The sequence below is a fragment of the Panthera uncia genome, chromosome B1 (assembly GCF_023721935.1).
Source record: "Panthera uncia isolate 11264 chromosome B1, Puncia_PCG_1.0, whole genome shotgun sequence".
In the NCBI taxonomy this organism is placed as follows: domain Eukaryota; kingdom Metazoa; phylum Chordata; class Mammalia; order Carnivora; family Felidae; genus Panthera; species Panthera uncia.
The window spans coordinates 563,237-589,552 of record NC_064811.1 but is presented as its reverse complement, the minus strand read 5'-3'; the positions used below and the strand labels follow the sequence as shown (position 1 = coordinate 589,552).

The 26,316-nt window shown below is 65.1% G+C and overlaps 1 protein-coding gene across 3 annotated transcripts; it reads left to right on the top strand.

The window, feature by feature from the left end:
* Positions 1 to 457: 457 nt before the first annotated feature.
* Positions 458 to 20,926, top strand: CTBP1 (C-terminal binding protein 1). Of its 3 annotated transcripts, none has more exons than XM_049630137.1 (10): positions 458 to 3,206; positions 3,354 to 3,549; positions 5,001 to 5,155; positions 12,792 to 12,936; positions 14,066 to 14,272; positions 16,045 to 16,181; positions 18,078 to 18,208; positions 18,855 to 18,982; positions 19,515 to 19,632; positions 20,000 to 20,926. In XM_049630137.1, exons 2-10 carry the CDS (start codon positions 3,543 to 3,545, stop codon positions 20,184 to 20,186), a joined length of 1,215 nt encoding a protein of 404 aa, XP_049486094.1. In that variant the 5' UTR covers positions 458 to 3,206; positions 3,354 to 3,542; the 3' UTR covers positions 20,187 to 20,926. The 3 variants fall into 3 exon arrangements, with proteins under 3 accessions (XP_049486094.1, XP_049486092.1, XP_049486093.1); XM_049630135.1 differs by having other exon boundaries at positions 2,880 to 3,206; positions 15,967 to 16,181; XM_049630136.1 differs by having other exon boundaries at positions 2,882 to 3,206; positions 15,967 to 16,181; positions 20,003 to 20,926.
* Positions 20,927 to 26,316: the final 5,390 nt, after the last annotated feature.

The window sequence follows — 26,316 nt, the reverse complement described above, 5'->3', positions numbered from 1 at the left end:
CGGAGGGACACGGGCAGGGCACCCACGGGGACCCTGGGGTCCACTCTGCTGGCCGTACTCTCTCCAGCTGTCCCTCGCCCATGGGGGCAGGAGGCCTGGCCTGGGGCTGCCGCGTGTAGGTGCCGGACACGCGTGTTTGGGGAGCTTGGGGCAGCGTGAGGTGGTCCGCCACGTAACTAACTGGCCGGAAGGCGGTTTTGCTGCGGAAGAGCGAACGGTAACTGTGGACCGTCCAGAGGTTTCCTTGACTGGTGGACGTTTGGTTTCATTTCCCTGTTGAGGGGGATGCCCCTTTCGCTGTTACGAAAGCTCAGCCCTCCTGATGGTCTCCCAGCCCCGTGGGGTCTGAGCCACGGGGGGCGTGTGGCGGGCGTGTGGCGGGGCGCCTGGAATTAGTGGCGGCGGGGACATGCCGGTGCGTGCCAGCTGGCGCCCCTTCTTGGAGCGCGGGCCACTCTTGGGGTCGAGCGCCTGTGGTACCAGCACCAGGCGAACCCGCACGCGCCAGTGCGAACGCGTTCTAACGTTTTTCCGTTTTGCGGTAAGGTCTTCCTAATTTCGTTGTTCATTTTTCACGTTTTATTTTGTCTTTTTTTTTTTTCAAGTTTACTTGTTTTGAGAGACAGAGAGCTTGTGTGCATGGGGGAGGGGCAGGGAGAGAGGGGGAGAGAATCCCAGGCAGGGTCCGTGCTGCAGCCCAGAGGCCAGTGCTGAGCTCGAACTCCCAAACTGTGAGATCGTGACCTGAGCCGAAATCAAGAGTTGGTGCTGAACCGTCTGAGCCGTCCAGGCTCCCTGCATTTTGTCTTTTTTAATGAGCATTTTTTAGTTTTTGTGATTTTATCATTTATGGCAAAATTGAATTCTAGAAAATTGATTACACGGCAAAACTGCTCGAGAAGAGGTACTTCCGTGAGGAGAGCAGACACAGTTCGGGACCCCAGTGACCCTGGCCCTGTGTCCTTACTGCCGGCCCGCAAGGAGCCTCCCCCCACCGCGTGTCCTCCCCCGTCCTTTGCTGCACCCTCTCTACCACCTCTGTGTCCTCGTGGCTCTCTGTAGTTGTTCTGAGCAGTGAGATCACTTAGGGGGGCTTCTCTCTGGCATTTTCTAGAAACGAGGTGGAGATGGTATTTCCACAACTCGAACGTCCCCCGGCACCAGCCTAGAAGCTTCCTGTAGTCGTACGGCCTTGTTATTCTCTCCCGCACTGGACTTGGCTTCTTCTGCTGCTGAACTTGGGTCACCCTCCCCGGCCCCACGCTGTCACCAGGCACCGAGACCCGTGGGGCACCGGGGCGGGCGGGAGCCAGGTTCACCTGCATGGGTGTGTGGCCCGAGCCTGAAGTCACCACCCATCTGCACGTGGGGCCTGACTCGGGCTGGCCTTTGAGCCCCACGCCTGCTGGTGCTTCCCTGGGTGGGGCTCACACCTCTGCCCATAGTGAGGTGGCCCCGGGAACACACCCCGACCCCTTGAGGCTGCTCGTGGGTTTCTGAACCCAGGTCAGGTTTGGCAAAGCCACGCTTCCCTCTGAAATCATTTTCACAACAGAGGTTAGCGGTGGGCACGGGAGAATCCAGGGCGTGACGCCAGAGTGCCTGCGGCGTCTGGCTCAGCTCCCCAGGGGTGCAAGGGCACTCGGGACCCGTGTGTACAGGGCATATGGCCCTGGGCCCCTCGGAGGACGTGCAAGCGTGCGGAAACACCGTCTGCCGAGGGCCACGCCGACCAGGGAGGATCCGGCCGGAGACACCCTGGATGCTTTCAGGATTTAGGGGGAAAACCGAAGAAAGCCTAGTGACTGCACGGTTGGCTGTGGCCCGTTCCAACCCCCCTTCCCCTGCACTCGCTGACTGTGCGGGGCGAGGCAGGGCAGACAGGGCGACCCCACTTGGCCAGGGAACGTGGGGATCCTGTGAGGCCTGGGAAGTGGTGCTTCATCTGGGGCCAGTCGGGGCACTCACCACCAGGGAGGCGCAGAAGTCCTGGGGAGGCCAGGCCAGCCAGACTCGAGGGCTCTGATTCAGCTGTCCTTGGTGGACACCTGTGTCCTTGGCAGCCAGCTTGCCGCCCCCGGCCCAGACACCTCAGGCCCGCTGCTGGCCCCCTGCTTGTCTTCTGAAGGTCAAGGTCGAGGGTGAGACTTGCCTCCCGGGGAGGTGGGGCGGGGCGGGGCTGGCCTGGGCCTGGCCTTGCTGCTGCCTCCTGCACCAGCCCTAGACTCCCGCACACACGCCCGCTCCCCTGCCACCACGTGTCCCGGGGTTGCTGCAGGCTGGGTCCTGCCCGGTCGAGCCCAGTCGGCAAAGGTTCGGGTTGTGAGGCACATCCACGCTCGAGGGCGGGGACAGAGGATATGGGTCAGAGGTCACACCTGCACAGACTAAAGGTGAGCAGACCCGGGAGGTGCTGTGGTCGAGCGTGGCCTTCTGGCACAGCCTAGGCTCGCGGGTCAGGACCACAGGGCACCCGCCTTGGTGCAGAAGTGGAGGTCACAGCTGGAGTCTGGCAAGGGTGAGAGCCACGTGGGTCCCATGGGCCGCAGGTACGTCCCTGCTGTGGCCGGTCTGCCCGATGTCCCTGTGGCCGGCATCGGGCGGGGGACGAGTGCATCCGGTCCCTGCTCCGTGCTGGCCTCCCGAGGTGCCATCTGATCCCAAGGTTGACACCGGTGGTGTCGCGGGTCCTGGCCACCATGGCTCCCAGCCAGGCCTCGGGGCCGCCCTGGCACGCTGTCCCCATGCTGAGAGCAGGGGTCCTGAGCATCCATGCTCAGTCCCAGCTCTTGGCACGTCCTCAGCCCGTCCGTACAGGTGTGTGACCAGGAGTGTGTCCTCAGTGACCTGTCGGGGGGTGGGGGGGCCGTGCCTGAGTCGGTGCCAGTGCCCGGGATGTGGCCTGTGGGGACTGGCAGAGGGGGCCTGGGGGACAGCCCCCCCCCCCCCGGGTCCTGTGTGGTGCAGGACAGTGGTGTGTGTGTCCCGGTCTGCATCCTGCGGTCCCCCTCTCGGTGGCCCCCTCAGAAGTCCACTCTCCCTGCACAGTCACAGAGGCCCAGGAGGCCGTTGGGAGCACGAGACAGGTTTGCAGGACTGGCGGCAGACTAGCCCCCAGGGCCCCGGCCTCGCACCTCGCACCTCACACCTCACGGACACTGGTAGCGCCTGGGGCGGGGTTCCCACGTGCCAGGAGGACCTTCAGGGTAAGCAGCGCGGCTCCTGGCTCTGGGCGGTCCCGGCCTGGCAGCCGCGGGCACAGAATCAAGGATGCAGTGTGGAATTTCCGGCGTCTGGGAGTCCTAGTTGGCTCTCGACGGTATTTTAACGTGTCTCTTGTGTTTAATTTTTAGTCAGACTTTGACCCCGGCGCAGGCTTCAGTGGTCGCCAAGGATCAGGAGCCTAAGAGCTTTGGTTCGAGACAATTAAAGACGTGGGATGAGGATCCAGTGACAGGACGCGGTTCTGCCGGGGGATTCTGAAGATAAAACGCTTTGAAAAGTCGAATTCATGGTCGTGGAAGCTGAGCCCATATTAAGAAATGTCAGGTTGGTTGGGGCTCCCGGAGTGTGAAGCAGCTGGAAACCAGGCCCTCTGCGACCGCGGTCACCCTGTCCGTTCGGCGCGTGCGGCGGGTCAGGATGGCCTCAGTGAGGCCCCGCGTGCGGTGGAGCGAGGGGGTTCCTCGGGGGGCCCAGCCCCCCACCCCCCACCCCCGCCACGCCTCCCCAGGGCAGGTGGGCCAGGCCACAGGTCGATGCTGGGTTTGTTCTGGTCGTCCGCCCGCAAGCTCGGTCCCGGGTTGGGGAGTTGCCGCAGAAACCCAAGGCCTGTTCCGGCGCTGGCTGCGTGGTCGGGAGGCCGGGGCCTCCCTGGGTGAGGGGGCGTCGTCCGGTCGGGGGTCCCGACGCCGCGTCTGGGCAGCCCTGCGGACTGGGCCTGCTCTCACGTGCTGCTCTCCAGCGGGCGGCGCCCTGGCATCGGCGGTGTCCGGGCCCGCAGGGGGGCCTTACAGCCTCAGAGCTCAGCTCGCAGGGGTGACGCCGGTCTGTGCTTGTCAGGAGTTAGAGCTGAGGGACTCTGACGGTGGGCGTCTTCCAGGTCACTCGAGAACAGCGGCGATAAGCCTCCGCTGGTAAAGTCAGTCTTCTAAGTGAGATCACCGTCCCAGCACGGCTGGAGACGTGAGCGCCGTCTGTGCGCGCAGCTCCGGGCCGTCTGGAAACCGCGCCTGTGCCGGGCCCCCCGGGGGCGGGACTCGCACCGCTCGCGGGGCAGGGAGGGAGGCAGCAGAGACGGGGTTCTGGCCCTGCAGATCCCGCTCTGAGCCACCCGCTGGGGCCGCCGCGTCCAGGCGGCTCACGTAGGCGGCGCACTGGGGCCGTGGGCCTTCCCCGGGGCGAGTCTTCGTGAGGCCGTGGGGCGCGCGGGGCTGGTCCTGTCGCCTGGGAGGCCCTCCTGGATGAGGCGTAGTCCCCTCCTGTGTGGAAGGAGCGTCTGGCGATTCTGAGTCCCCTGCCGGGCGAGGTGGGGGCTCTGACCGCACCGCGGAGGTTTCACCCCCCACCCCTGCACGGTCCCCGCTCTTCAAATCTGCCAGCAGACGCGGTCCCTTCAGGGTTTCTGGGTAGCCACGCTGCCGCCACAGGCGGAAAAGAACGGATGCCATCACGAGGCCTGTGGCGCTGTGTCTGCGTGTCCTGGGGTCACAGTGGTGAAGACCGCGGCTGCCCCGGCGCCTCCACGTGTGTCTGCAGCCCCGAGCCCCGTGGGGTGGTGACAGTCGGCGGGGTCCCTGTTCACTCGGGCGTCAATGAGCTGTAGCAGACACTGGTCTGCTTCTCCCGGTGGCTCATAACCCTGGTTTGACAAAGTCCAGACGAGCAGACGTGGGAACTCTCGGGGCCTGCGCTGGGCTGCGGATGGTGGCGGGTGGCAGGGGGCTCGAGGTCTCAGCCGGGGCCGCCGCTGTGCTGAGCGTCCGCTCCTGTCTCCGCAGGCGTCCGACCCCCGATCATGAACGGGCCCATGCACCCCCGGCCCCTGGTAGCGCTGCTCGACGGCCGGGACTGCACGGTGGAGATGCCCATCCTGAAGGACGTGGCCACGGTGGCCTTCTGTGACGCACAGTCCACGCAGGAGATCCACGAGAAGGTAACGGCGCGGGGTGCTCGGGGGAGCGAGGAGGGCAGGCGGGTCCCTCAGGCGTGAGCCTCAGCGGCTCCCGGGCCACCAAGACACGTGCGGCCATCGTCACCCCGCCCTGTCAGAGGCGGAGACAGCTACTGCTTGGCATCTCGAGCCGTTGCCATTGTGACCAGATGTTCTCAGAAAGCAGATCCGGGGGCTGCGGACATGGCAGACAGGACTGGGGGCCGGTGAGCTGCATCATCCTGGTCCCACATTGGTCACCTGGGGCATCCCGGGCTGGCGGCCAAGCATTTAGGCCTGGGGTGTCTGCTTCTGGACGTGGCTCCTGGAGGGCCTGCTGCGGGCAGCCCAGCCCCGGGTCTGGGTTGGGGCCCCGGTGACAGGATGGACGGGACTAAGCCGCCGTCCTCACGCCGCCCGCCACCCCCACATTACCCGACGCGTCCGTGTCAAGCCTTGAGCTGGGCTGCCGGCGACCCCACACCGCTGTGCCTTGGGGGCCCAGCAGAGGCAACGGACGGTCCCCTGTAGGGGATGGCCCCGTCGGCCAAGCCACATGTCCTTCCCAGCAGCCGTTTTCTGCTGCGTGTCCGTCACAGAACCCGAGGGCCCGGGCAGACCGCCCCCGCCCACGCAGAGAGAGAACCCATGGCTGTGGAAGAAAACCCACAGGGGCCAGGACGCCGAGGGTGGGGCTGAGCGTGTGCGCTGCTGATAGAAACCTCAGGAACCTGGCGGGCGGGGGGGGGGGGGGGGGGGGGGGCAGGAGCGCCGTGACCAAGTGACGGCCCGCCACCGTCCAGGGCTGGCGGAGTGCCGCCCGCTGTGGGGCGCTCGCGGAGCAGCCCCTCTGGAGGAGGCACATGCTGCGACACCCCCACAGTGACGCCCCCCCCCCCCCCCCCCCCCCCGGTGTTTATGCCAGAGGAGAGCCCCTCCCGTCCCGACGGCGAGTTCAGCAGCGCCGGGGCAAGGCGCATGGGGGCTCGGGTGCCCAGGCAAGGAGCGCAGGGCCGGGTGGGGCTCTGCCCGCGTGACGGTCTGGCCTGTGGCCCGCCCGGGTGCTGGCTGCTTCAGTCACCACCGGGCGGAACCATGTGGCCGCACACACCCGTGCGTGTGCAGCGGTGGAGCTGGGGGGGCGGTTGTGAACCTTCTGCTGTTCCAGACTAAAACTTTTAGTTCATTTTTTTACTTAAATTTTTTTTCAGAGTTTTATTTTAGAGAGAGTGTGCACATGCAGGCAGGGAGGGGCTGAGAGACAGAGAGAGAGGGAGGGAGGGAGAATCCCAAGCAGGCTCCATGCCGTAAACACAGAGCCCGACATGGGGCTCAAATACACAACCCTGAGATCAAGGCCTGAGCCGAGTCAGGAGCCGGACGCTTAACTGACTGAGCCACCCAGGCTCCCCCAAAGCATTTTGTTGAAAACTACAGCCAATATAGGGCATGAAAGACACATACAAATAGAAATGTTTAAAAATCATAAGCGGTACTAGAGCAAGTTCTACCAATAAATTTGAACACTAACACAAAACGTGTTTTCTTTCAAAATTGTAATTTATCAAAACTATCTTGAAAAGTTAACATAAAACCCAGATAAGCAAGTCAGACACCCCGGGGAGGGGCAGTGAGGGGCCTCGGCTCCACGGCGATTCTGCCCCACGCCCAGCAGACAGACAGACGTTGCCAGACGCCGCAGCCACACGGCTCGGGAAGACGGGACGACGGGTACTCGCAGAGAAAAACGGCCTGTGATTTACGCTTTGGGTAGAAGAGAGTGTTGGGACCCGGCCAGTCAGAGCCTCGGCGAGACCTACGGGGCACCTGCTTGTGCAGCCGGCGGCTCGCGGCGGGAAGGCGGCTCCTGAGAACTCGAATGCGCGCTTGGAAATCAAACACGCGAGTGGAAAAATTTAATTTTAATAGAAAGCTTGGAAGACACTGCCAAGGGGAGCCTGAAGGAGAGGTGGAAGAGGCGAGGCCAGAGGAGAGCCTTGCAGACCCAAGGGCTCTCAGCCGGGCGTGCCCGCCTAGCTGCCACCCTCGGGAACCTCCCACCTCCCGGCGGAAACACACCTCCTTCCCCCGGCTTTGTTGCCGGGCATAGCCCGGGGACTAAGTCCAACCAGGAAGAGGTGACAGGCCTTGTGTGCAGAGCCGCCTTCCCTCTTTGTGGGCCGGAAACCACATGTGATGGCTGGAGCCTGGGCAGCCACCTGGGAGTGGCAGAGCCACCAGACGGGAGCCCTGGACCCTGATGGCTGTGGAGCTGACACAGGGCCCCTGGACCACCTATCTGAGGGCTTTGGCTTGGGAGGGAAACGGCTTCTCTTCCACATCGCCGTGGATCAGGGAGTTGGTTCTACCTGCTTGTAAGCAGCTGGATGTCGGATGTTACCTGAGTGTTATGGAGGAGAGACCGAACACATCAGCGGATGTGATGAAGAAACCTTCCAGAGCTAAATGGAGACTCTGGCTCTCCTGCCGCGAACCCAGGACAAGTGTTGGGGGCCCGCAGGATGCTTTGCTGTTCAAGTAGCAGATCCCACCACCAGCCCAACTTTGGGTACCTTAAAGCTTCTGGGAAAACCAGTTTTCAACCCTTGGTTGCACCTCGTCAGACCGCAGAGGCAGGGGCATTTTCTCAGTTACTCTTGGAAGCTTCTTAAAGACCAGCACCTGCAAAGCAGAGGGGCAATCCGGGGGGGGGGGGGGGGGGGGGCAGGTGGGAGGGTGCCGTCAGCTAGCCTGGAGCAGGAAGTCCCTGAGGGGCATTTCTGGGAAAGTGGGGCACCCGTAGGCGGCAATGTGGGGACACGTCAAGGAAGACGGCAAGGGCACAGGAAGTGTTTCAAGAGTCCTGGTCAAAAGTGAGGCTCCTGGTCCCCGGAAGGAGGTACCGGGGCCGCGCGAGAAGTGAGGGGGATGTCCAGGCAAATGCCGAGACGGTCTATGCAGCGAGTAGTGCCTGGCGGGAGGTGGCTTCGGGCGGGAGTGTCCCAGCGACTCTGAGGCAGACAGTAGGGCTGTGTTGGTGCCCACTGAGAGGCCCCGGGGAAGCGGGGAGCATTTGGGAAGTGAGCCCAGGTACCCCGGGGCAGCCTCCCAGGTGAACGGCCACGCGTGTGCACGTGTCCTGACAAAAGTAGGGGGGCTTCTGCAGGGGCTGACCTTCCCGTCCTGAGGTCAGGACAGAAGTGGCCGTGCTGAGTTCTGTGGAAAATGGGGCCGTGTAACAGAAAAGGTCGCTGCATTGAAGAGCAGCGAAAACAGTCATGTGGCGAAAGAAAAGACGAGTGACAAATGGGTGGGTGTTTGCTGTACCCGAAACGGCTCACGCTGCCTTCCTCCAAGCGACAGGGACAAGACAAGTCCCAGCAGATGGGGGGCGGCGGAGGGTGCGTTTGGGCAAAAACAGTGACCGCCGGGAAGCAGGTGACACTGTCCCCGCCCCCACGTTAGCCCGGCTCTGGCTGCACCCAGGGAGCATCAGGAGGTGTGAGGTGCCACGCCTGCTCAGCGGTGGCTGTGGCCGTGGCCGGCTTTGATGGTGCTTTGGCAGTTCTGTGAAAACCTGTCCCCTCTGGGCCTGCATGTGGCCCTTTGTCACAGGGAAACATCCCGTGACAACCATATAAAAGTGTGCTGGGGGCACCGTGTCACTGGCCTGCTTTTCTGAGCCTCAGCCTCACAAAATGAGTCACACCTTTGTGTGGACGCAGAAAGTAAGTAAACTTGAAGACCCGGGAAGCTTGCGCATGGTGCGTGTGTGTGTGTGTGTGTGTGTGTGTGTGTGTGTGTGTAAAGGAAACGAGCGAGGCCTCCCCTCCGGGATGCAGGGAGGGGGCGTGGTGGACCCCGTCAGTGCCTCCCAGCACATATCTTCCCAGCCAGCCATTTGCCGCTCCCCTTCTGCGTGGTGCCCAGCGAGTGCCCCTCAGACCCTGCTGCTGCTGCTGTGAGCACCCCGGGGCCCCTGGGCTGAGTTCATCCTGCAAGGCGGGCCCCACGTACCCGTTCGGGGGCTAAAGACACGGTTCAGGCAGTAGCCTGGCCACACGGCTGGGGGAGGGGGATGTGGGTTGCCGGCGTCCGACTTAGGGAGACAGACGTCCCCTCTGGGAGGTCGGTGTGGCACCTGGGGGTATCCCAGCCCCTTCGCGGTCACGAGAGGGAATGTGAGGGACTTCCAGGGCGCGTGGGCCTGGGGGCCGGGTGGAGCGGTGCGGTGGTCCTGGCCTGTGCCCGTCTGCACGGAGCTGCCTCGGCGGCAGCGGGCTCTCCCCCCACGACTGGGCGGGGCCTCCCTGGCAGGGCCAGGGGCGGGTGGCCGCTGAGGACTGCAGCTTCCTGTTCTGAGAACTTCACCTGGTACTGCGTGGTTAAAATAGGCTCAGTGGAAAAAGGATTAAGACGTGAAAAAATTTACCAAGAAACCTATGTGGTCAGGTCACACGGAGAAGTGCAAATTAAGGCTGAAACAACGGGTGTCCCTCCCACGTAGCGTTTTACACCCCGGACTGCCCGGCGCCGCGGGCTCGGTGCCGGAGCGGGCGTCGTAACCGCCAGGTGCGGCCGGAGCGGCGCCCGGAGCCCGGAAGAGGCCTCTCCAGCGGACCCAGTAGTTTGCACTGCTAGGGACTTCTCTCAAGGCAGTCGTGGGTTTTACCGCAGCCAACAGTGGTCGTGACCCAGATGCCCCAACAATAGGGAACGTCAGATCCTGGATCGTCCGTGTTGGGATGTAGCTCAGGACAGTGAAGGTCACGATTTGAAGACTTGCCTGCCGTGGTTAAATGCTCAAGATAGAAAGCCGGCCGCCTGCACGCACGCAAGCCTCTCCACCGGTCCACAGCTGAGCCTTGCTCTTCTCTGCAAGAGGCCCGCATGTGTCCAGCTGCGCCGGCCGGAGACCCAGTCTCCCTCGGGAGCTCCCGTCCACGGTCCGTGTGTCTCTGAGCCCAGGGCTGCTCCTCCTGGCGCTGGCTTGCACCCATCTGGATCCCCAGTTCCGCTGCACGTCCGTGTCTGCCCACAGTGGGCACCGGCAGATCTGTCCCCTCGCCCCCACCCCTGCTGCCATGGCCATCCACATCTCCGGTCTGTGCAGCACAGCGGCCAGAGGACTCTTCCCAGGGTCTCGTTGGCCAAGGTCTGCCCCCTTGCCTCCGCCCCACAGCCCCGCGTCCACTTCCCAGCCACCCTCCTCATGCGCTCCTAGTTAACCCTGTGTCCCCTAAGCACTCGCTGCTGCTCCCCTGTCACACATGGGTCCTCGCTTCCCTCTCACACCAGGGCCAGTCAAGGTGCCAGAAGTCTGTGCCTGTGCAGCCTGGACCTCCTTCCAGGAGTCCAGGGGCAGGAGTCAGGATGTGGGCAGTGACCCATCCCATTTGTTCACACGTCAGCCTGGCACATCCTTCCCTCTAGGAGCTGAAATTCCTAGGATCTTCAGTGCAAGGAGCAGGAGCAGGGGCCCACAGCACCCTCAAGTCCGGGCCAGCCAGAGCAAACAGGACCAGGGACCCAGGCCGCCTCTGTCCTGCCTCTCAGTCATCTCTCCCTTGGCCCTTTTGGTGTGGTCCCCTACGGCCATGTCCCCCTGGCCACCTCAGCCGGCAGGAGAAGGGAGGCCATGCCAGCCTGAGGGAGTTGTATTTTGGGTTGCCATCTGTCCAGTGGAGGAAGGGACTGAGACAGGGCGGTTAGCAGCTTCACTGTGCCCCGCACCCCACACGGGACACCTGCTCTACTCCACTGCCCACATCAGCCCGGAGTCTAGGCCGTCCTGGGTGCAGTCCCCCTCAGCTCATGCCTGGTGCCTTGCCGTCCAGCAGCCTGTGCACAGCCCACTGCTGGCCTCACTCGTCCTGGGGACTCAAGGTCAGCAGAGCCTGTGGTTGGCCTCCCTCCCCATGCAGGAGACCCAGAGTCAGCACAGGAAGCTCAGTCTGGGGGAGGACAGGGTGGCATGGTGCTGGAAGTCCCCAGTAGCCAGAGCATTTTTTTGAATTGGAGGTGTCTTGATTATAAAGCTTTCACGGCTATACCTCGTTAGGGTCCCTGAACTATGACATGCCCTGGATTACACCGTGTGTCTGGAGCATCGCCGGCCCAGAGATTGGACCTTGCGGCTCTTCCGCCAACGTCCGGCTCTTGCCACGACAGCCCTTTAAGGCCGTGCTCGCGGCCCTGGGGCGCGGTCCTGCTGCCCTCCTGGACCTGGGCCAAGCCCCCCAGAAACCAGGCGTCCCCGCCTCCTGTGTGGCTGCTGGGCACCCTGGGGGCTTCCAAGCGGGGTGCTGTGCACACTGGGAGCAACGCTACAGCGGCAAGGGGTGTGGTCTGCACAGGCGCCGCTGAGTGAGGCGGGGCTTGGTCGGCAGGGAATAGGCCCCGAGTGGGGTGTGGGCGTGGTCCGCGCGGGCCTGCCCCCTCGTGGGGGTATGGGCGTGGTCTGCACGGGAGCCACCGAGTGAGGCGGGGCTTGGTCGGCAGGGACCAGGCCCCTCGGGTGTGGGCGTGGCCTGCGCAGCGGCTCTGAGCGCGGTCTTCAGGGCTTATCCCCACCCGTGGAGAGCTCCACGTTTGCGCGGGCCCTGTGGGCGGGGCCGTGGGTGGAGCCCTAACTTTGGGGAGGGCCGCCCCCTTTGGGCGGTTTTGCAAGCGGAGTGGCGCATCAGCCCGTGTCATCTAAACTCTGGGGAGGCAGGACACCGATATGCGCCTGGGGCCTCCCGCAAGGCAGCCCAGGCCGCACACAGACAGGAGGACCCCGCCAGGGCAGGCGTCCAGGGCTGTCCCGGAGAGCCATGGCCATCTCCTCGGGAGGCCCGTGCTGGCTGCGGCCGCCCTGAATGCCCTGGGCCGCTCGCCGGCCAGCGGGAGCTGCAGGTACAGGGGCAGACCTCGCCCACCTGAGCACCTGGAGAGGAGGGGCCCGTGCTGCCTGCGTGCAGGGCGAGGGCGCGGCCCCCAGCGTCCCGTGCTGGCCCGGCAGCCGACGCCATCCGAGGGGCACGTCGCAGCCCCGCCGGCCCGGCCTTCCGCACGGCCGTCCTCCCTACGCAGGTGAAACGTCCTTTACCCGCAGTTGTTTATGGTCGTGGGGCCCCATGTGCGCTTCTGCCACGATGATTTGTAGTTTCCTCGTGGGGTCGCTCCGGTCGTTGGTCACGGCGGCCCTGCAGCTTTCGGCCACCCCCCACCCACCTCCGCAGGGTCTGGGGGTTTCGGATGCTCTGTGTCCTCCCAACACCCAGCTTCCTCTGTCTGTTTTACTGTCTGGTGCCCACAGGTAAGGTCAGCCCGCTCCCCGTACCGTGCGTTCTCCTGGGCCTGCAGTTTATGGGGCGGGGCGGGCCCTGGACTCCCAGGTGAGTCTGAGCAGCGTCAGCAGGGCCACACTGTGGTGACCTCAAATGTCACCGCAGCGGCTTCTGGCCTGAGAAGGCCGCAGTGCACAGAGGAAAGAACAGCGGGAAGCCCCTTGGACTGTCCCGGCCTGGGGCCAGGCTGGGGGTGGGGGTGTTCCCCTCCCCCTCCCAGGGTGTCTTTGCTGGTTTGGGGGCAGCAGGCAGACCGGGGGCCCAGGTGGGGCCGGCATGTGACTGGCGGACGCCCTCCCTCTCGGCAGGTGCTGAATGAGGCGGTGGGGGCGCTGATGTACCACACCATCACGCTGACCAGGGAGGACCTGGAGAAGTTCAAAGCTCTTCGTATCATCGTTCGGATCGGCAGTGGTTTCGACAACATCGATATCAAGTCAGCTGGGGACTTAGGTAGGGCGGTTCCGGGCTCTTCCTTCGCAGCTGTCATGTGTCCTTCCCTGGGCTGGATTTCCTCACATCTGGTTTTGTCTGTGGGTTTTGCTTTACACCAAGAGTCCCCTGCAGCTGCCTGTTTGGCTGGAGGTGACTCATGAGCCTGCTTTTGGGGTGCAGAGCCCCGGCCACTGGTCAAAGCAGCTTCCTCAGAAAGCCACGCGAGAGCACGTGTCCTCTGGCTCGTGGGCAGTGTGCGTTCTGATCTTGCCTCCCCGTGTGTCTGCACCAGCCGCGTGGCCTCATCCAGCCAGGTCGTGCCCGGCCAGGGCCTGCGGTCAGAGGCAGTGCCCCCGGTGCCTGGTTGTGCCTCTCCTTTCCTCCGGGATGCAGCTGAAGGAACTTGTCAGAACGTTCCGGCATCTCTGCCTGCTGCAGAGTCGTGGTGGGGTTTGCGTCACGCGTCCTGGAGTTTACTGTGCTCCTGTGGGCGCGCTCATGCCCACCGCCGGCTCGCCTGGCCAGGCCCTCCCGCCCTGTTGTCACCTGCCCCCACGCAGCATGCCCAGGAGCGTCGCACCATGGCCTGGGGGCTCCTTGGAGGCTCCGTCCCTGTGCACGGAGTCTGGCCTCGCTCTGTTCCTCCGCCAGGGACAGTCAGAGCCGTGCCCTGTGCTTACCTTTCAAAGCCTGGCAGGCGGCCGCTCGGAAGTCCCAGGACCTGGTCTGCTCTCCCAGGCAGCAGTTTTGTTCCCGGGTCTCGGAGACACTGTGGCTTGGGCCCCCTGTCCCCCACCGGCTCTTGCATGTCACGGTGGGCTGAGTTGTTTCTGGAACCCACCCTGGGCCTGTCCTGCGGCCCTGCCGGTGTGTTTGGCATCATCCCGGCATTTGGGGGAGCTCGAGGAGCTGCTCATCCGTTCGCCGGACGCCTCCAGAAGGTCAGGTGGCCAGCAGTCTGGGCAAGGTAGATGCCTGCCACGTCCTGTCCTGTCTGCCGCCGGACCTACGGGCAGCTTCTCCCCGTGGCACGTAACCAGGGTCTGCCTCCTAGCCTCCCGGGGTGGCCTGGGGACGCTCCTCTGGCCTTCCGTGAGGGAAGGGCCACGGCTGGCTCCGGTGAGCGCGCGTGCGTATCTGTTCCCAGGCATCGCGGTCTGCAACGTGCCGGCGGCGTCTGTCGAGGAGACGGCCGACTCCACCATGTGCCACATCCTCAACCTGTACCGCAGGACCACCTGGCTGCACCAGGCGCTGCGGGAAGGCACACGGGTCCAGAGCGTTGAGCAGATCCGGGAAGTGGCTTCCGGAGCGGCCAGGATCCGTGGGGAGACCTTGGGCATCATCGGACTAGGTGAGCTCGTCTGTGTCCTTGCTCCTCGCGTTGGCTCGGCTGACCACGAGGCTGGGGCCGGGCTGTGCCGCCGGCCGGTCCCTCCCGATGCTGGACGGTCCCCCCGACCTGAGGGCGACTTCCCCCACGCGGGGCGGTTTCCAGGCCGGAGGCAGCGTGGGGCCGATCCTCCCAGGAACAGCAGGTGTGGGTCACACATACGCCAACATGGTGGCCCGTGGGGTCACACACGGACGCATGCCCACCACACTCAGACACGCTCACCCTGTCCCCGCTCCGACCACGGCTAAGTGGACGTGGCCTTCAGGTGAGGGCCAGGTGGCCCTTAACCCTGCCGTAGGTGGAGGGAGTTGGTTTACCTGCCATGCAGGCAGCTGTCCGGGGTCCGTGAGGTCCCCCTTCTGTTTCCTGTTTGCGACCCATTTCCCTACCCAAACTCGGGCTCCACCCACCTGGGAAGGCCAGCATGGACGGGACCCCCTTGTCATGCTGCCTCCTGAGCTTCCTCTGGTTGGCCCGCATGGCCTCCCCGCCCCACAGAGGCAGCGCTGTGTGCAGCGTGGGGCGGTGCCACAGGGACGTCTGGGTATCGTCGATCGCGAGGACGCACCTATGTTAGGGCAGGTCGGGGTCGTCCGTGAGACACAGGCCTGTCTCCTCCGGCACAAATCGCCGTCCTGCTGAGATGGGCACGCGGACGCCAGGACTGGTCCCCACGAGTGTCTCCCCCCCTGCTGCCCCCACTGTTGTGAAGGCAGGGACGGCATCCTTCACCTGGGGCCCCAGGCGTGGGGTTTGTTGAAGGAGGATGGATGGGCAGCCAGTGTGCCTGGCCAGGTCGATTTGGGGGCTGCCCGATCTCATTCGGCAGTGCTGTCGAGAGACTCTGACCTGGTGGGGCCGGGTGGGCCGAGTCTGACTTGGCAGAGGTGACCCGCGCAGCCCTTGCCCCGGCCCCCGCTCAGGGGACTGTCTAAATGGCTCTTCGGGTGTCTGGGTGTGTGTCCGGCCCCACCTACCAGGCAGCGGGTGCCCTGCGGCTGAGTTACCTGGCCTCGTGGCACCGTGGGCAGCTGTTTGGGTGCGGCTGGCAGGACTGTTCTGCCCTGGTCTCACCTGGGGTCCCGGGGGTCCCGTCCCTCGGGCAGTCACCCTTCAGCAGGCAGGTGCGGGACCCCGCCCCCCACCATGGTGGCCTCAGGGAGTGTGGGCTGTTTCTCCCCTGCTCGCTTTCCTCATGGGTGTTTCCCTGCCCTGGGCTGGCCGGGGGACTCCAGAGGGGCCCTGAGGTGCCGTGCGGGGTGCCCCCTGGCCTGCAGCACCGCTCCCTGAGACGTTGGGACCGTGGCCGCGCTGTCCTGGGCCTGGCTTCCCGGTGGCCCCCCTGTGGCCAGGTCAGGGCTCCCTCCTGGGGTCCCGGAGTTAGTGGCTCCGAGCCCCTCTGGTCTTCCCCCTCCAGATGCAGGGGCCACCCCTCTGGTGCTGCGGCCCTCACCCTGTGCCTTCCCCAGGGACCCCCTCCAGCCCCTGCCCTCCTCTCTGAACGCCCCGTCTTTAGCGTCTGGGAGCAGACACCTGGGGGCGGACGGGGCCGTGCTCCCCACAGCGAGCGGCCCCGGGCACAGGGGAGACTGAGGCGGTGTGGGGGGCCGCTCAGCCTGCGGCCCCGGTGACGCCGAGTCTCGCCCTGCCAGGTCGCGTGGGGCAGGCGGTGGCACTTCGGGCCAAGGCCTTCGGCTTCAACGTGCTGTTCTACGACCCCTACCTGTCAGACGGCACGGAGCGGGCGCTGGGGCTGCAGCGGGTGAGCACCCTACAGGACCTGCTGTTCCACAGCGACTGCGTCAGCCTGCACTGCGGCCTCAACGAGCACAACCACCACCTCATCAACGACTTCACCGTCAAGCAGGTGGGCGCCCGCCACCCTCGTGCCCGTGTTCCTGGGGGAAGGGGAGAGCGAGGGTCGGGGCCTGGGGGCCTGGGGGAGGGCGAGGGTCGGGGCCTGTGTTTCTGGGATCCTGGGGAAGGGTGAGGGTCGGGGCCTGGGTGCGGGGGGGAGGGCGAGGGTCGGGGCCTGGGTGCCGGGGGCCTGGGGGAGGGCGAGGGTCAGGGCCTGGGTGGCAGGGGCCTCAGGGTGGGGGGCGAGGTTTGGGGCCTGGGTGGCAGGGGCCTTGGGGTGGGGGACAAGGGTCGGGGCCTGGGTGCTGGGTGCCTGGGGGAGAGCGAAGGTCGGGGCCCATGTTCCCAGGGTCCTGGGGAAGGGCGAGGGTCGGGCCTGGGGTCCTGGGGGAGGGCAAGTGTTGGGGCCCGGGGTCCTGGGGTCCTGGGGGGAGGGCGAGGGTCGGGGCCCGGGGTCCCGGGGTCCGGGGGGAGGGGGGGGGTCGGGGCCTGGGTGCCGGGGGCCTGGGGGAGGGCGAGCGTCGGGGCCTGTGTTCCCAGGGTCCTGGGGAAGGGCAAGTGTTGGGGCCCGGGGTCCTGGGGTCCTGGGGAAGGGTGAGGGTCGGGGCCTGGGGGAGGGGGAGGGTCGGGGCCTGGGTTCCCGGTGGGTGGATTCCTGGCGGGAGACTCACTTGCTAGGGAGTCATCCACACAGGCAGGCCTGTCTTCTGAGTTCCTGGTCCTGTCGTCCCCACGTGTAGGCCAGACGCTACGCCCAGGGGTTTTGCGTTCTCCCACGCCGTCTGCCTGTGCCACGAGCCTCCGTACCGTGTCTGCAGGGCGAAGCGTCCCTGGGGGCCGGGGGTGCCCAGACAGTGGCCATGAGGCACACGGTGTCACCAGGGTTTCAGAACTGCCCTGGGTCAGGCCGGTGCTCGAGCTAGTGGCTGCCTCTCACGGGCCAGGCCTTTCGAGTGCTTAGGCGCGTGCCTGTGTGTGCGTGCCTACGCGCATGTGCCTGTGTGTGGGATTTTCTGTGTCCGCTGCTCTGCCTGCCTTGCAGGTGTGTGCATGTGTTTTGGGGGGGGGGGTCACCCCTGCTGTCTGCCCCAGGCCCTGCAGTCCTGTGGGGAAGGCCGGGCACCTGGGGCTCCTCTCTGTCTCCAGCTGGTGGGTTTGGAAGGGGGAGGGAGGGGGCACAGGCATGGCCCTGGGGTACGTCCCCGAGAACCAGGTGAGAAGCCGGGCCGGAGCCCCCCTGACCTGACAGCTGGCCGTGCGAGCTTGGCGGGGCTGGTTTAGTTGGTGTGAACTCAGGGTCGTAGGAACCCTTCACCTCAGAGCAGGGTGGAGCCCCTCACCTTGGAGCAGTGGAGAGGGGCGTCTCCAGGGCAACCCTGAGGGCTTTTAGCAGAAGGAAGTGAGGCCGTGCTGGGGTAGACCCGGTGCAGCCACAGCCCACCCTTGCCAACGGGGCTCCCTGGTGGGGCCGCTGCATTGAGGACCACGTCTCAGGGCTCCTGTCCATCAGGCCAGCACCACAAGGTCCTGAAACCCCATCTTCCAGGTGTGTGCAGGGCTAGGAGCTCGGGCCACACCATGTCATGGATGCATCAGGTCCTTGCCAGGCACCACATGCAGCCGGGGGGCTGGGCCAGGACACCCCACTGCTGTGGCAGGAGGCCAGCTGTGCGTTCCCTGGTCCTCCAGGTGGGGCGGGGCCCACACAGACCCCCAAGCCCTCTGCCGGCCCGAGAGAGCTCCTGCTGGCCTGGGTGGGAAGAGGCCAAGTGCAAGGTCCCAGAGCCAGCCCCTCTGTGCCCCCTGGTCCTTGAGGCCCTTCCCCTGGGTGGGCGGGGCAAGGCAAGTGGAGAGGCCTCCGTGTTGATCATGTCGATTCGCTCCTGCTGTCCTTTGTGTCCCCCAGATGCGACAAGGCGCCTTCCTGGTGAACACAGCCCGGGGCGGGCTGGTCGACGAGAAGGCGCTGGCCCAGGCCCTGAAGGAGGGGCGGATCCGGGGCGCAGCCCTGGACGTGCACGAGTCGGAGCCGTTCAGGTGCCTCCTGGCGACACCCTGGGTGGTCCTTGGACAGCACCTCTCCCAACCGGGCCCCCACCCAGCCTCACGCCCCACGCTGGCCGCTGGCTGGAGTGGGGCTGGGCCTGCCACCACGCGTAGTCTCCAGGCCCCAGCCAAGGGTCCAAGGACACAGCGTCCTTGGGCTTGGTGTCCAGCCTGAGCTACTGCTCCAGGCGGGCTTGCCCCCGGGGCCCGGCCCCCCGGGGCCCGGCCGGGTCTCAGTGGGCGGGTGACTGGTGCTGTAGGTGGGGAAGGGGAGGGCTCAGACCCGCGCTCCATGCCAAGCACTTCGGGTGCCACGTCAGTGGGTTTGCCCAGGTGCACGAGGCAGCTGACCCTCGTGTGGCCGCGTCTGTAGAGGCCCCGCACCGAGAAGCCGTTGTGGGTCGGCAGCTAGCCCCCGGTTTGTCAGCTTTGCCGGGAGGGCCTGGAGGCCCTGCGGCTCGGGGACCAGCGCCCTCGCCTGCAGGGAGGGCAGGGGCAGCGTCCCCGCTGCTGTCAGGGGCCCGTGGGCAGGTTTGACCATTCTCGGGTCCCCTGGTCTGACGCAGGGGTGAAGTGTGGGTCCAGGCGGGGTCAGGCACCCCCCCCACTACCCTGACCTGCTCTGCGCCATTCGTAGCTTTAGCCAGGGCCCCCTGAAGGATGCGCCTAACCTGATCTGCACCCCCCACGCGGCCTGGTACAGCGAACAGGCCTCCATCGAGATGCGGGAGGAGGCAGCCCGGGAGATCCGGAGAGCCATCACAGGTGAGGGCTGCGGGCAGACCCCGGTGCGGCCCCTTCGGAGGCCTGCACCGCTGGGCCGCCAGAGGGACCTCTGCTCCCCGCCACTCGGGGCCGCGGAGCTGAGACGGACCTGCGCCGGGGCGGGTCCACACCCTTCCGCACCCTGCCAGGCCCCCAAGTGCAGAGGTCAGCACTCGGCTTCCATACGGTGCTCCCCACACAGCCCTCGGGTCCTCCTCGCACAGCACGTTGACGGTGCCCGCTCTCTGTCGCCCGTGTGGGAATTCGGCACACGTGCCCCCCCTCACCCCGCGTTTAAAAAGTCTGGCTGTGCTTGTGAACCTGGGCTGGGCCTTCGCTGCCCTCCAAAATCCCTAGGCCTGGCAGAGAGCTAAGGGCACCGCTCGGTGCTGGGGGCTCCCTGAGCTGCGAGGTGACCTATCCAGGACCAGCGCCTGCTGGGCCTGAGGGGAGGGAGGGACCCCGAGCCCCTGGGTCCTCAATGCAGCCGCCGCACACGCACTGCCCTTCCTCCTTCCGCCGCATTTCCCAGGCCGGATCCCCGACAGCCTGAAGAACTGTGTCAATAAGGATCACCTGACAGCGGCCACCCACTGGGCCAGCATGGACCCGGCTGTGGTGCACCCCGAGCTCAACGGGGCCGCCTACAGGTGAGCGGGGGCGGGGACACAACACTTCCGTCATGACTGCGGGTGGGGCAGGGGCCCGTGGGGGGCCCCCAGGCTTGGACGTGCATGCTGGCCTGGGCCCCAGTGGAGCAGAAGGGCAGGGCGCGGGAGACCAATCGGGATGGCCTTTCTGGCCTCGAGGCGCCAGACACGTGGGCAGAGACCACCCTGGAATCGGGAGCCAGGGGAGGAGTCGGGGCGGGGAGGGGTCCTGCTAGGCGGGGCCTTTGGGAGCCGCCCCCCGCTTCGCTGGCCCTGTGCTGTGGGATCTGCAGCCGAGGGAGGGACCTGGCCCAGGCCCCGCCCCCCCCATCCCTGCTGCGAGCTTCACCTGCGGTCCTCCCCCCAGCAGGTACCCGCCGGGCGTGGTGGGCGTGGCCCCCAGCGGCATCCCAACCGCCGTCGAAGGCATCGTCCCCAGCGCCATGTCCCTGTCCCACGGCCTGCCCCCTGTGTCCCACCCGCCCCACGCCCCTTCTCCCGGCCAAACCGTCAAGCCCGAGGCAGATAGAGACCACGCGAGTGACCAGTTGTAGCCCGGGCGGAGCTCTGCAGCCTTGGCGCCCTCGGACGGGTGGTGGCGGAGGCGGCGTCTGCGAGGCCACAGCGCTCCAGAGACTGTCCGGGCGCCGCGCGGGCGAGAGGCCGCTCCGCCCTCCCCGCGTCAGCCGTAGTCGTCCTTCCCCGAGGGCCAGCCGCTGTCCTGTGTTCTTTGCGTCCTCGTTAAGCAAAAGAAGTTTAGTAGTTAATTCTATCATGAATGTTCTTGTCCGTGTACAGTCTTTAGAACATCACAAAGGATCGGTTTGCTTAGCTGTCTACAGGGAGAGAGCCCGAGGGGCCGTGCTCCGCAGGCCGGGCTGAGGCTGCGGCCCGAACACACCCGCGACCAGGCAGTTGGGCAAACTTCTCAGGACAACGACTCCTTCCCGTTTTTCTTTCTACGCCACACAGTGCATTGTTTTTTCTACCTGCTTGTCTTATTTTTAGAATAATTTAGAGAAACAAAACAGAGGCTGTTTTTCCTCATTTTGGCATGAACCCCCTTGTTCCAAACGAAGATGGCATTGTAAGTGGCTCGGAGAGAAGAGGAGGGTGTGGCGCACAGCGCGCTCCGGCCGTCGGCACCGGTCCCGGGACGTGAGGGCGCAGCGCCCTGGCCTGCGCGGGTGCCGTCCTGCTGACGTGGTAGGCTAGCAATATTTTGGTTAAAATCATGTTTGTGACTGTAACCATTTGTATGAATTATTTTAAAGAAATAAAAATCCCAGAAAGAGCCGGCAGGCCCAGCGTCTGTTTTGGTGGCTTTGCCTCACGGGGACACCGGCGGGTCTCAGCCCTGGGGAGCCCCGGGGTGGGGGGGGCGGTGGTCCTTGTTGGGGGGGCCGGGGGTGCAGGCGGACAAGGCCCCCTCTCTCCCGCGTGCCCCTCCCCCGGGCCGGCCTGTGACCTGGGACAAGAGCAGACGCCGTGACCTCTGCAGACACAAATTGCACGGGCGCGGCAGGGACCTGTGGTTCCGTGCTCTCTCGGAAACGTGCGGAGCGGCACTTTCCTGGCCCTAGCTCGGGGCAAACAGGGTCATCCACGTCGCAGCCGCGGGCTCTCACCGGCTCCCCTGGGAGCTTGCGGGCACCCACGGCCCTCGGCCCCCACACCCCTGCCCTGCACCGGCCGCCGGTCTGCTAGACGGGGGCCCCGGGAGCGGGAATGGGGCCTCCCCCAGCCTGACATCCCCCTCCCGACCCGAGCCACCACGGCAGCACCCAGGGTCACGTCACGATTCGGTTTTGTGCCTCCTGGAGCTCATCCTCCAGCGGTCTTTCCAGCGTGGATCTTCGGAGGGGACACAGTCTGCCGGTGCCTGTGCGGAACTTCTGGGGAAATGCTTTGGTTTTGCCCACACTTGATGAGGTGCTGGCTGCGACAGGATTCCGGGTTGGGAGCTGCGCCCCCCCCGCCTGCACACACGCCCTTCCGTGGTCTTCCGGCCTCCGGCCTGAACAGCTGGTGTCCTAGTCAGGCCCCTCCACAGTGGGGCGTGATCCTGCCCAACCAGAGCTCATCACGCTTCCCAAACTGGTGCATTTACATCTTCAGTCGGTTCTGGGGCGTTCTCGGCCTTTCTGTCTTCAGGTGCCTGCCTTTATTCGGTCTCTCCTTCAGGGATCCCGAGTGGCAGTGAAAACACGTGCAGAGCGATGGACCGAGAAGAAAGCACAGACTTAAGAACACGTCAGAAAGAGTCACGGCCAAAAGGAACATTAACACGTGTGCGTCCCAAGCAACTAGAAGAAGAATGATGAGGAAAAGTTTAAAGTCATAGAGGAGCAGGAAGAAGAAGCTCAAGACAGGAATCAATCACGTGCAAAAGCACCGGCAAATTTAACAGCTGGTCCTTTGAGAAACTTAACAGAATCGATCAGTCTGCCAGACGAAGGCGGTGAGGCTGCGTGTGAGTGTAGGCGTGCAGCCCCCAGGGTCACTCGCGACAGGATCCGATGAGCAGCTTCACACTGAAAACGCAGAAGAGATGAAAAGCCACTTGCCAAAACCGACACGGGATGCGAACGGTCCGGGTAGCTCTGTGACCTTGAAGAAATTGCATCGTGGGTACTTCCTCGAAGAAAGTTACAAATCTAGGCAGATGGCTTCCTTCGTTAGCGTCGAGAAGTAACTGCTCTCACACAGACTTGCCAGGACGTTGGGGACGCCTCTCCCAACGCAGTTGATGAGGTTGGCTGTCACTCCAAAGACCCCGTCTGGAATCGCCCCGAAGAGTGCTCCCCGCTGGGGTGAACTTGCTCAGCGAGGCGGCGTGCTGTGTCGTCCCCCCGGGACCGCGTCCCCCTGGGACCAGGGCGCAGCTGTGTCTGCTCCGAGACCCAGGCGCCATTCCCCAGCTGCAGAAGTAATGTCTGCTCAGGGCTCGAGCCGGGTACTCTCTGGGCGTTGTCCCCAGCCCTGGAGAGCGGACTGTCCCAGGGAAGCTTCCCTGCTGACGTCGTGGTACAAAGATCTGACCTTTCAGCTCCAGGAGACAGTTTTGAAGGTCTGTGCCAGCTCTGAGCGCCCGTGGGCCCGCTGTGCGGAAACGCCCGTTTCCCAGGAAGGCCGAGTCGGACGCTGAGCCAGCGTTCCTGCCCCGGGGACGTCCCCAGCGCAGACACGGATGTGCGGTGACCGACGTGAGCAAGAGTGTGTGCAGTGGCTTCCGTCGTGGGGATCGTGACGACCAGAGACTGGAGACGTCCTCTCCTCGGACGCTCTTTCACAACGAAACACGCCGCAGCAACGGAAGGGACCAGAATACGAGCCCCCAACAGCACGAGGAGGGGCCAGCCGCCGTGTGTGTGCTCACGGTGCCCTCATGCGGAGCGCACGTGGGCAAGACCGCTCTGTGGTGTTTGCATCCGGACGAGGGGTCTAGTCACCGGCCTTTAAAGTGAGCCCCCTGTCCCCATCTTCTTGCCTCTAGCCCTGTCCCTGGTCACAGGAGGTTGTAGGTGACAGCCCCTGAGGACAGCACCCCACCTCTGCACAGGTCACTGGAGGTGTGGCCAGTGGCCCAGGCTCTCAGGGCCAACCCCGTGGGTGGTCCTGCCTCTCTGTGCTTGGGTCCACTGCCCCTGGCCTCGCCCAGCAGGTGGACGCTGCCCAGCCCATCTCTGTCCCAAGGGCCCGTCCTGTGAGGCCTCCTCAGGCCGCCTCGGAAGAGACACGCTGCTGCCTCACCTAGCTGTCCCCCCCATTGGCTCCAGGGCCCAGACCAGGAGCCCAAGGTCCCCAGACCCCACGTTCCCCACACCCCCACCAGGTCCTGTGGATCCCTTGCCCGAGCCCACGGAATCCGCTCAGGGCCCCCACCCCTCAGCCACCAGAGGAGCCTTGGCCCCGCGGGCGCACAGGTGGCCCAGCCTCAACGGGAAGTGGGGGGGGCCTTCTGGATGCATTTGGAGGAAACAGCTGCCAGTCAGCTGGTGCCGGGCTGTGCGTGTGGGCGGAGGGGCAGTGAGGACGACTCCTGGGCAGGGTCTGGGGTGCAGGCCCGAGGAGGGGTTCTGCGGGGGCAGCAGAGGGAACGGGCCTGGGGCGGGCACGGCGGCCCTCGGGCAGGGCCTGGCCTGGGGGCGGGAGGCAAAGGGCATGTGCCCTGGATGGTCAGTTCCGGGCCCTTCCGTTCCGTTTCCGTGAGGTGCAGCACGTGGCCTGCCCCGACCAGAACCAGGACACCTGCTGCCCTCGCCCGCCACAAGCCTGAAACACAGGCACACCGGCCTCCCCGGTGAACCCCGAAACCCCGAACAACCACAGATCGTGTCGTGGGGGTGGGGGGGGAGATTAACAGCATAAAGTAGGCCTTCTCCAAATTAGCACAGAAGTTCATTACAGTTCTGGCCAAAATTCCACCTCCTTGTTTTGTTGTTTAGGGAGAAAGTGGGTGCCAGCAGGGGCGGGGCAGAGGGAGAGGGAGAGAGAGAATCCCAGGCAAGCTCTGCACTCAGCACAGAGCCTGACACGGGGCTCAAACCCACGACCCTGGGGCCCTGACCTGAGCCAAAATCAAGAGCCAGATGCTCAACCGACTGAGCCACCCGGGTGCCCTTCCTCCTGTTTATTTCTAACAAATTCAGCCACCTTATCCCCAAACGTCTGTGGGACAGCAGTGATCTGGGGTTTGGGATTGTAACCCCGCCTTCCGAAAGTTCGTGTCCGCCATTTCTTTTGTGAAAACTCCCTTAATCCAGTGAAGGCCTTTTTCGTAAACACGGAGACCCTCTCTGCATTTCTTTCTGCTAGCGAGAACAGGCGCTGACGAGGCCTTTTGTAAAGTGGCACAACGGGAACTTTCGGAGAGTGGGGGACGCGCCTCAGTCTTTGTGGCCTCGGCGTACAGGGGTCTTCTCGGGGACGCTGTGACGGCAGAGCGCGAGCTGCCGTGACCTCGGATGGGTCTGCAAGGAAGAGAGAGCCCAGAGCGGGTGTGGCGGCTGTGTGCACACACGTGGGCGTGCACACTCGAGATGTGATCCGGGAGCCCAAGTCCGTGCAGAAGGACGGACCTGTAGCGGGTGAAACGGCGCGGCTCCCGGGGCAGAAGGGCAGCTCCCCGTGGCCAGGGCGCGGAGAGCGGCGTCTCCATTAGGACCGCTGAGGACAAACCACGCAGCAGAAAACGCAGATTTCTGGACCCCGGGACGGGCTCCCGTCTAGGAAGGGCTGAGGGACAGGGCACAGCCCGCTAGAGGTGAGGTCTGCCGCCAGAGGGTAGAGGTGGCCGGCGGGGTGCGGGAGGTGGGGTGGGGGGACGGCGGGGGAGGGGTCAGACCACACGTCGGCTCCATCCAGGCCGCCGGCCACAGCTGCCGTCTGATGCGGCTGGAAGGGGAGGGCTGGGGTGCTGCCCTGGGGGCTCAAGACGGTGGGTGGGCACCCCGCGAGGGGTCTGTGGATGCCGGCTGGGCCCCTGGCAGGACGTGGGGGCACGTCGTCCTGGGGGTGGCCTGCGCCAGGGCCAGGGCAGGGGGTGATCTCAGCCCTCACGCGGGCCGCCCACCCCTGCCCCTGCCTCCCCTCACTTCAGGCCCAGAGGAGGCAGGAAGGGGAGGGCCGGGTCCACATCTGCCGCGGTGTCGGCCGCGCTGCCCCCAGCTGCTCTCGGCCAGCGCCAGCTGGGTTTGCAGAATTGATTTTTTAGCAAAAAACAACATGAAGGAGAAAAGCTGAGACTGGGGCCAGCTGCGGGGCTGTTCCGGGCTCTGTGCCCTGGCGGCCGGTGCTCTCTGCATGAGGAGAAGCATGTGGCCCGCGGGGCCAGGGCTCGTGCCAAACACCCGGAGGAGGCCCGGGGTCACCGTGACCGGCGCCCCATGCCCGTGCCCCTGCAGACTCCCCGCGGCACAGAGCGTGCAGACAAGTCTGGGCCGTGGGCACGGAGTCCCTGCCACCCCACGGGGCAGCCCCGGCAGGCCCACTCCGGCCCGGCCAGCTTGCCCACCCGCTGCCACTACGGTCCGCCGTCCGGGGGCAGCCGAGGGGCTTCGTGTGCCCAACTGAGACGTCTCTGACAGTCACCCCCACCTCGGCACGGAAACGCCGCAGGGGTGACATCTCGGGACCCCCGGGCAGCCGCCGCCAGCAGCCGGCGGCCCCTGGTCTCCTCTCCACGTGCTCTTACGCACAGGGGCCTGGGCTTCCGGCACCCTCCCCGCCCCCAAGGGCAGCGCTGGGGGTCTGTGCAGGATCCCACTATGGGGACCAGTCACTGCTCATTCACCCAGGCCCTCCTCGCCCCTTCCGCGGCTCAGCCTGTGGCCTGTCCTTGGGCGGGGGTCTTGGGGGAACAGATCCTTTCTCAAGTGGATTCCCGGGAGTGGAACTAAGTCGAGATGTGTACATGTGTAATCGGGGGAGATGGTCCCAAACTGCATGCCATACGGATTAACCAGCTCCCCACAGTGTAGAAGAATGCCTGTTTCGGGGTGCCCGGGTGGCTCAGTTGGTTGAGCGTCCAACTTTGGCTCAGGTCACGGTCTCTCGGTTCATGAGTTCGAGCCCTACTTTGGGCTCTATGCTGACAGCTCAGCAGGCTGGAACCTGCTTCCGATTCTGGGTCTCCCTCTCTCTCTTCTTGCGCTCTGTCTGTGTCTCTCTCTCTCTCTCAAA

Bases quoted from the DNA above. Each gene is read 5' to 3' on its own strand.
- CTBP1 (XM_049630135.1), top strand. The intron at 16,182-18,077 runs GTGGGCGCCCGC...TGTGTCCCCCAG, and splicing joins ACGACTTCACCGTCAAGCAG to ATGCGACAAGGCGCCTTCCT. The intron at 18,983-19,514 runs GTGAGGGCTGCG...CGCATTTCCCAG, and splicing joins GATCCGGAGAGCCATCACAG to GCCGGATCCCCGACAGCCTG.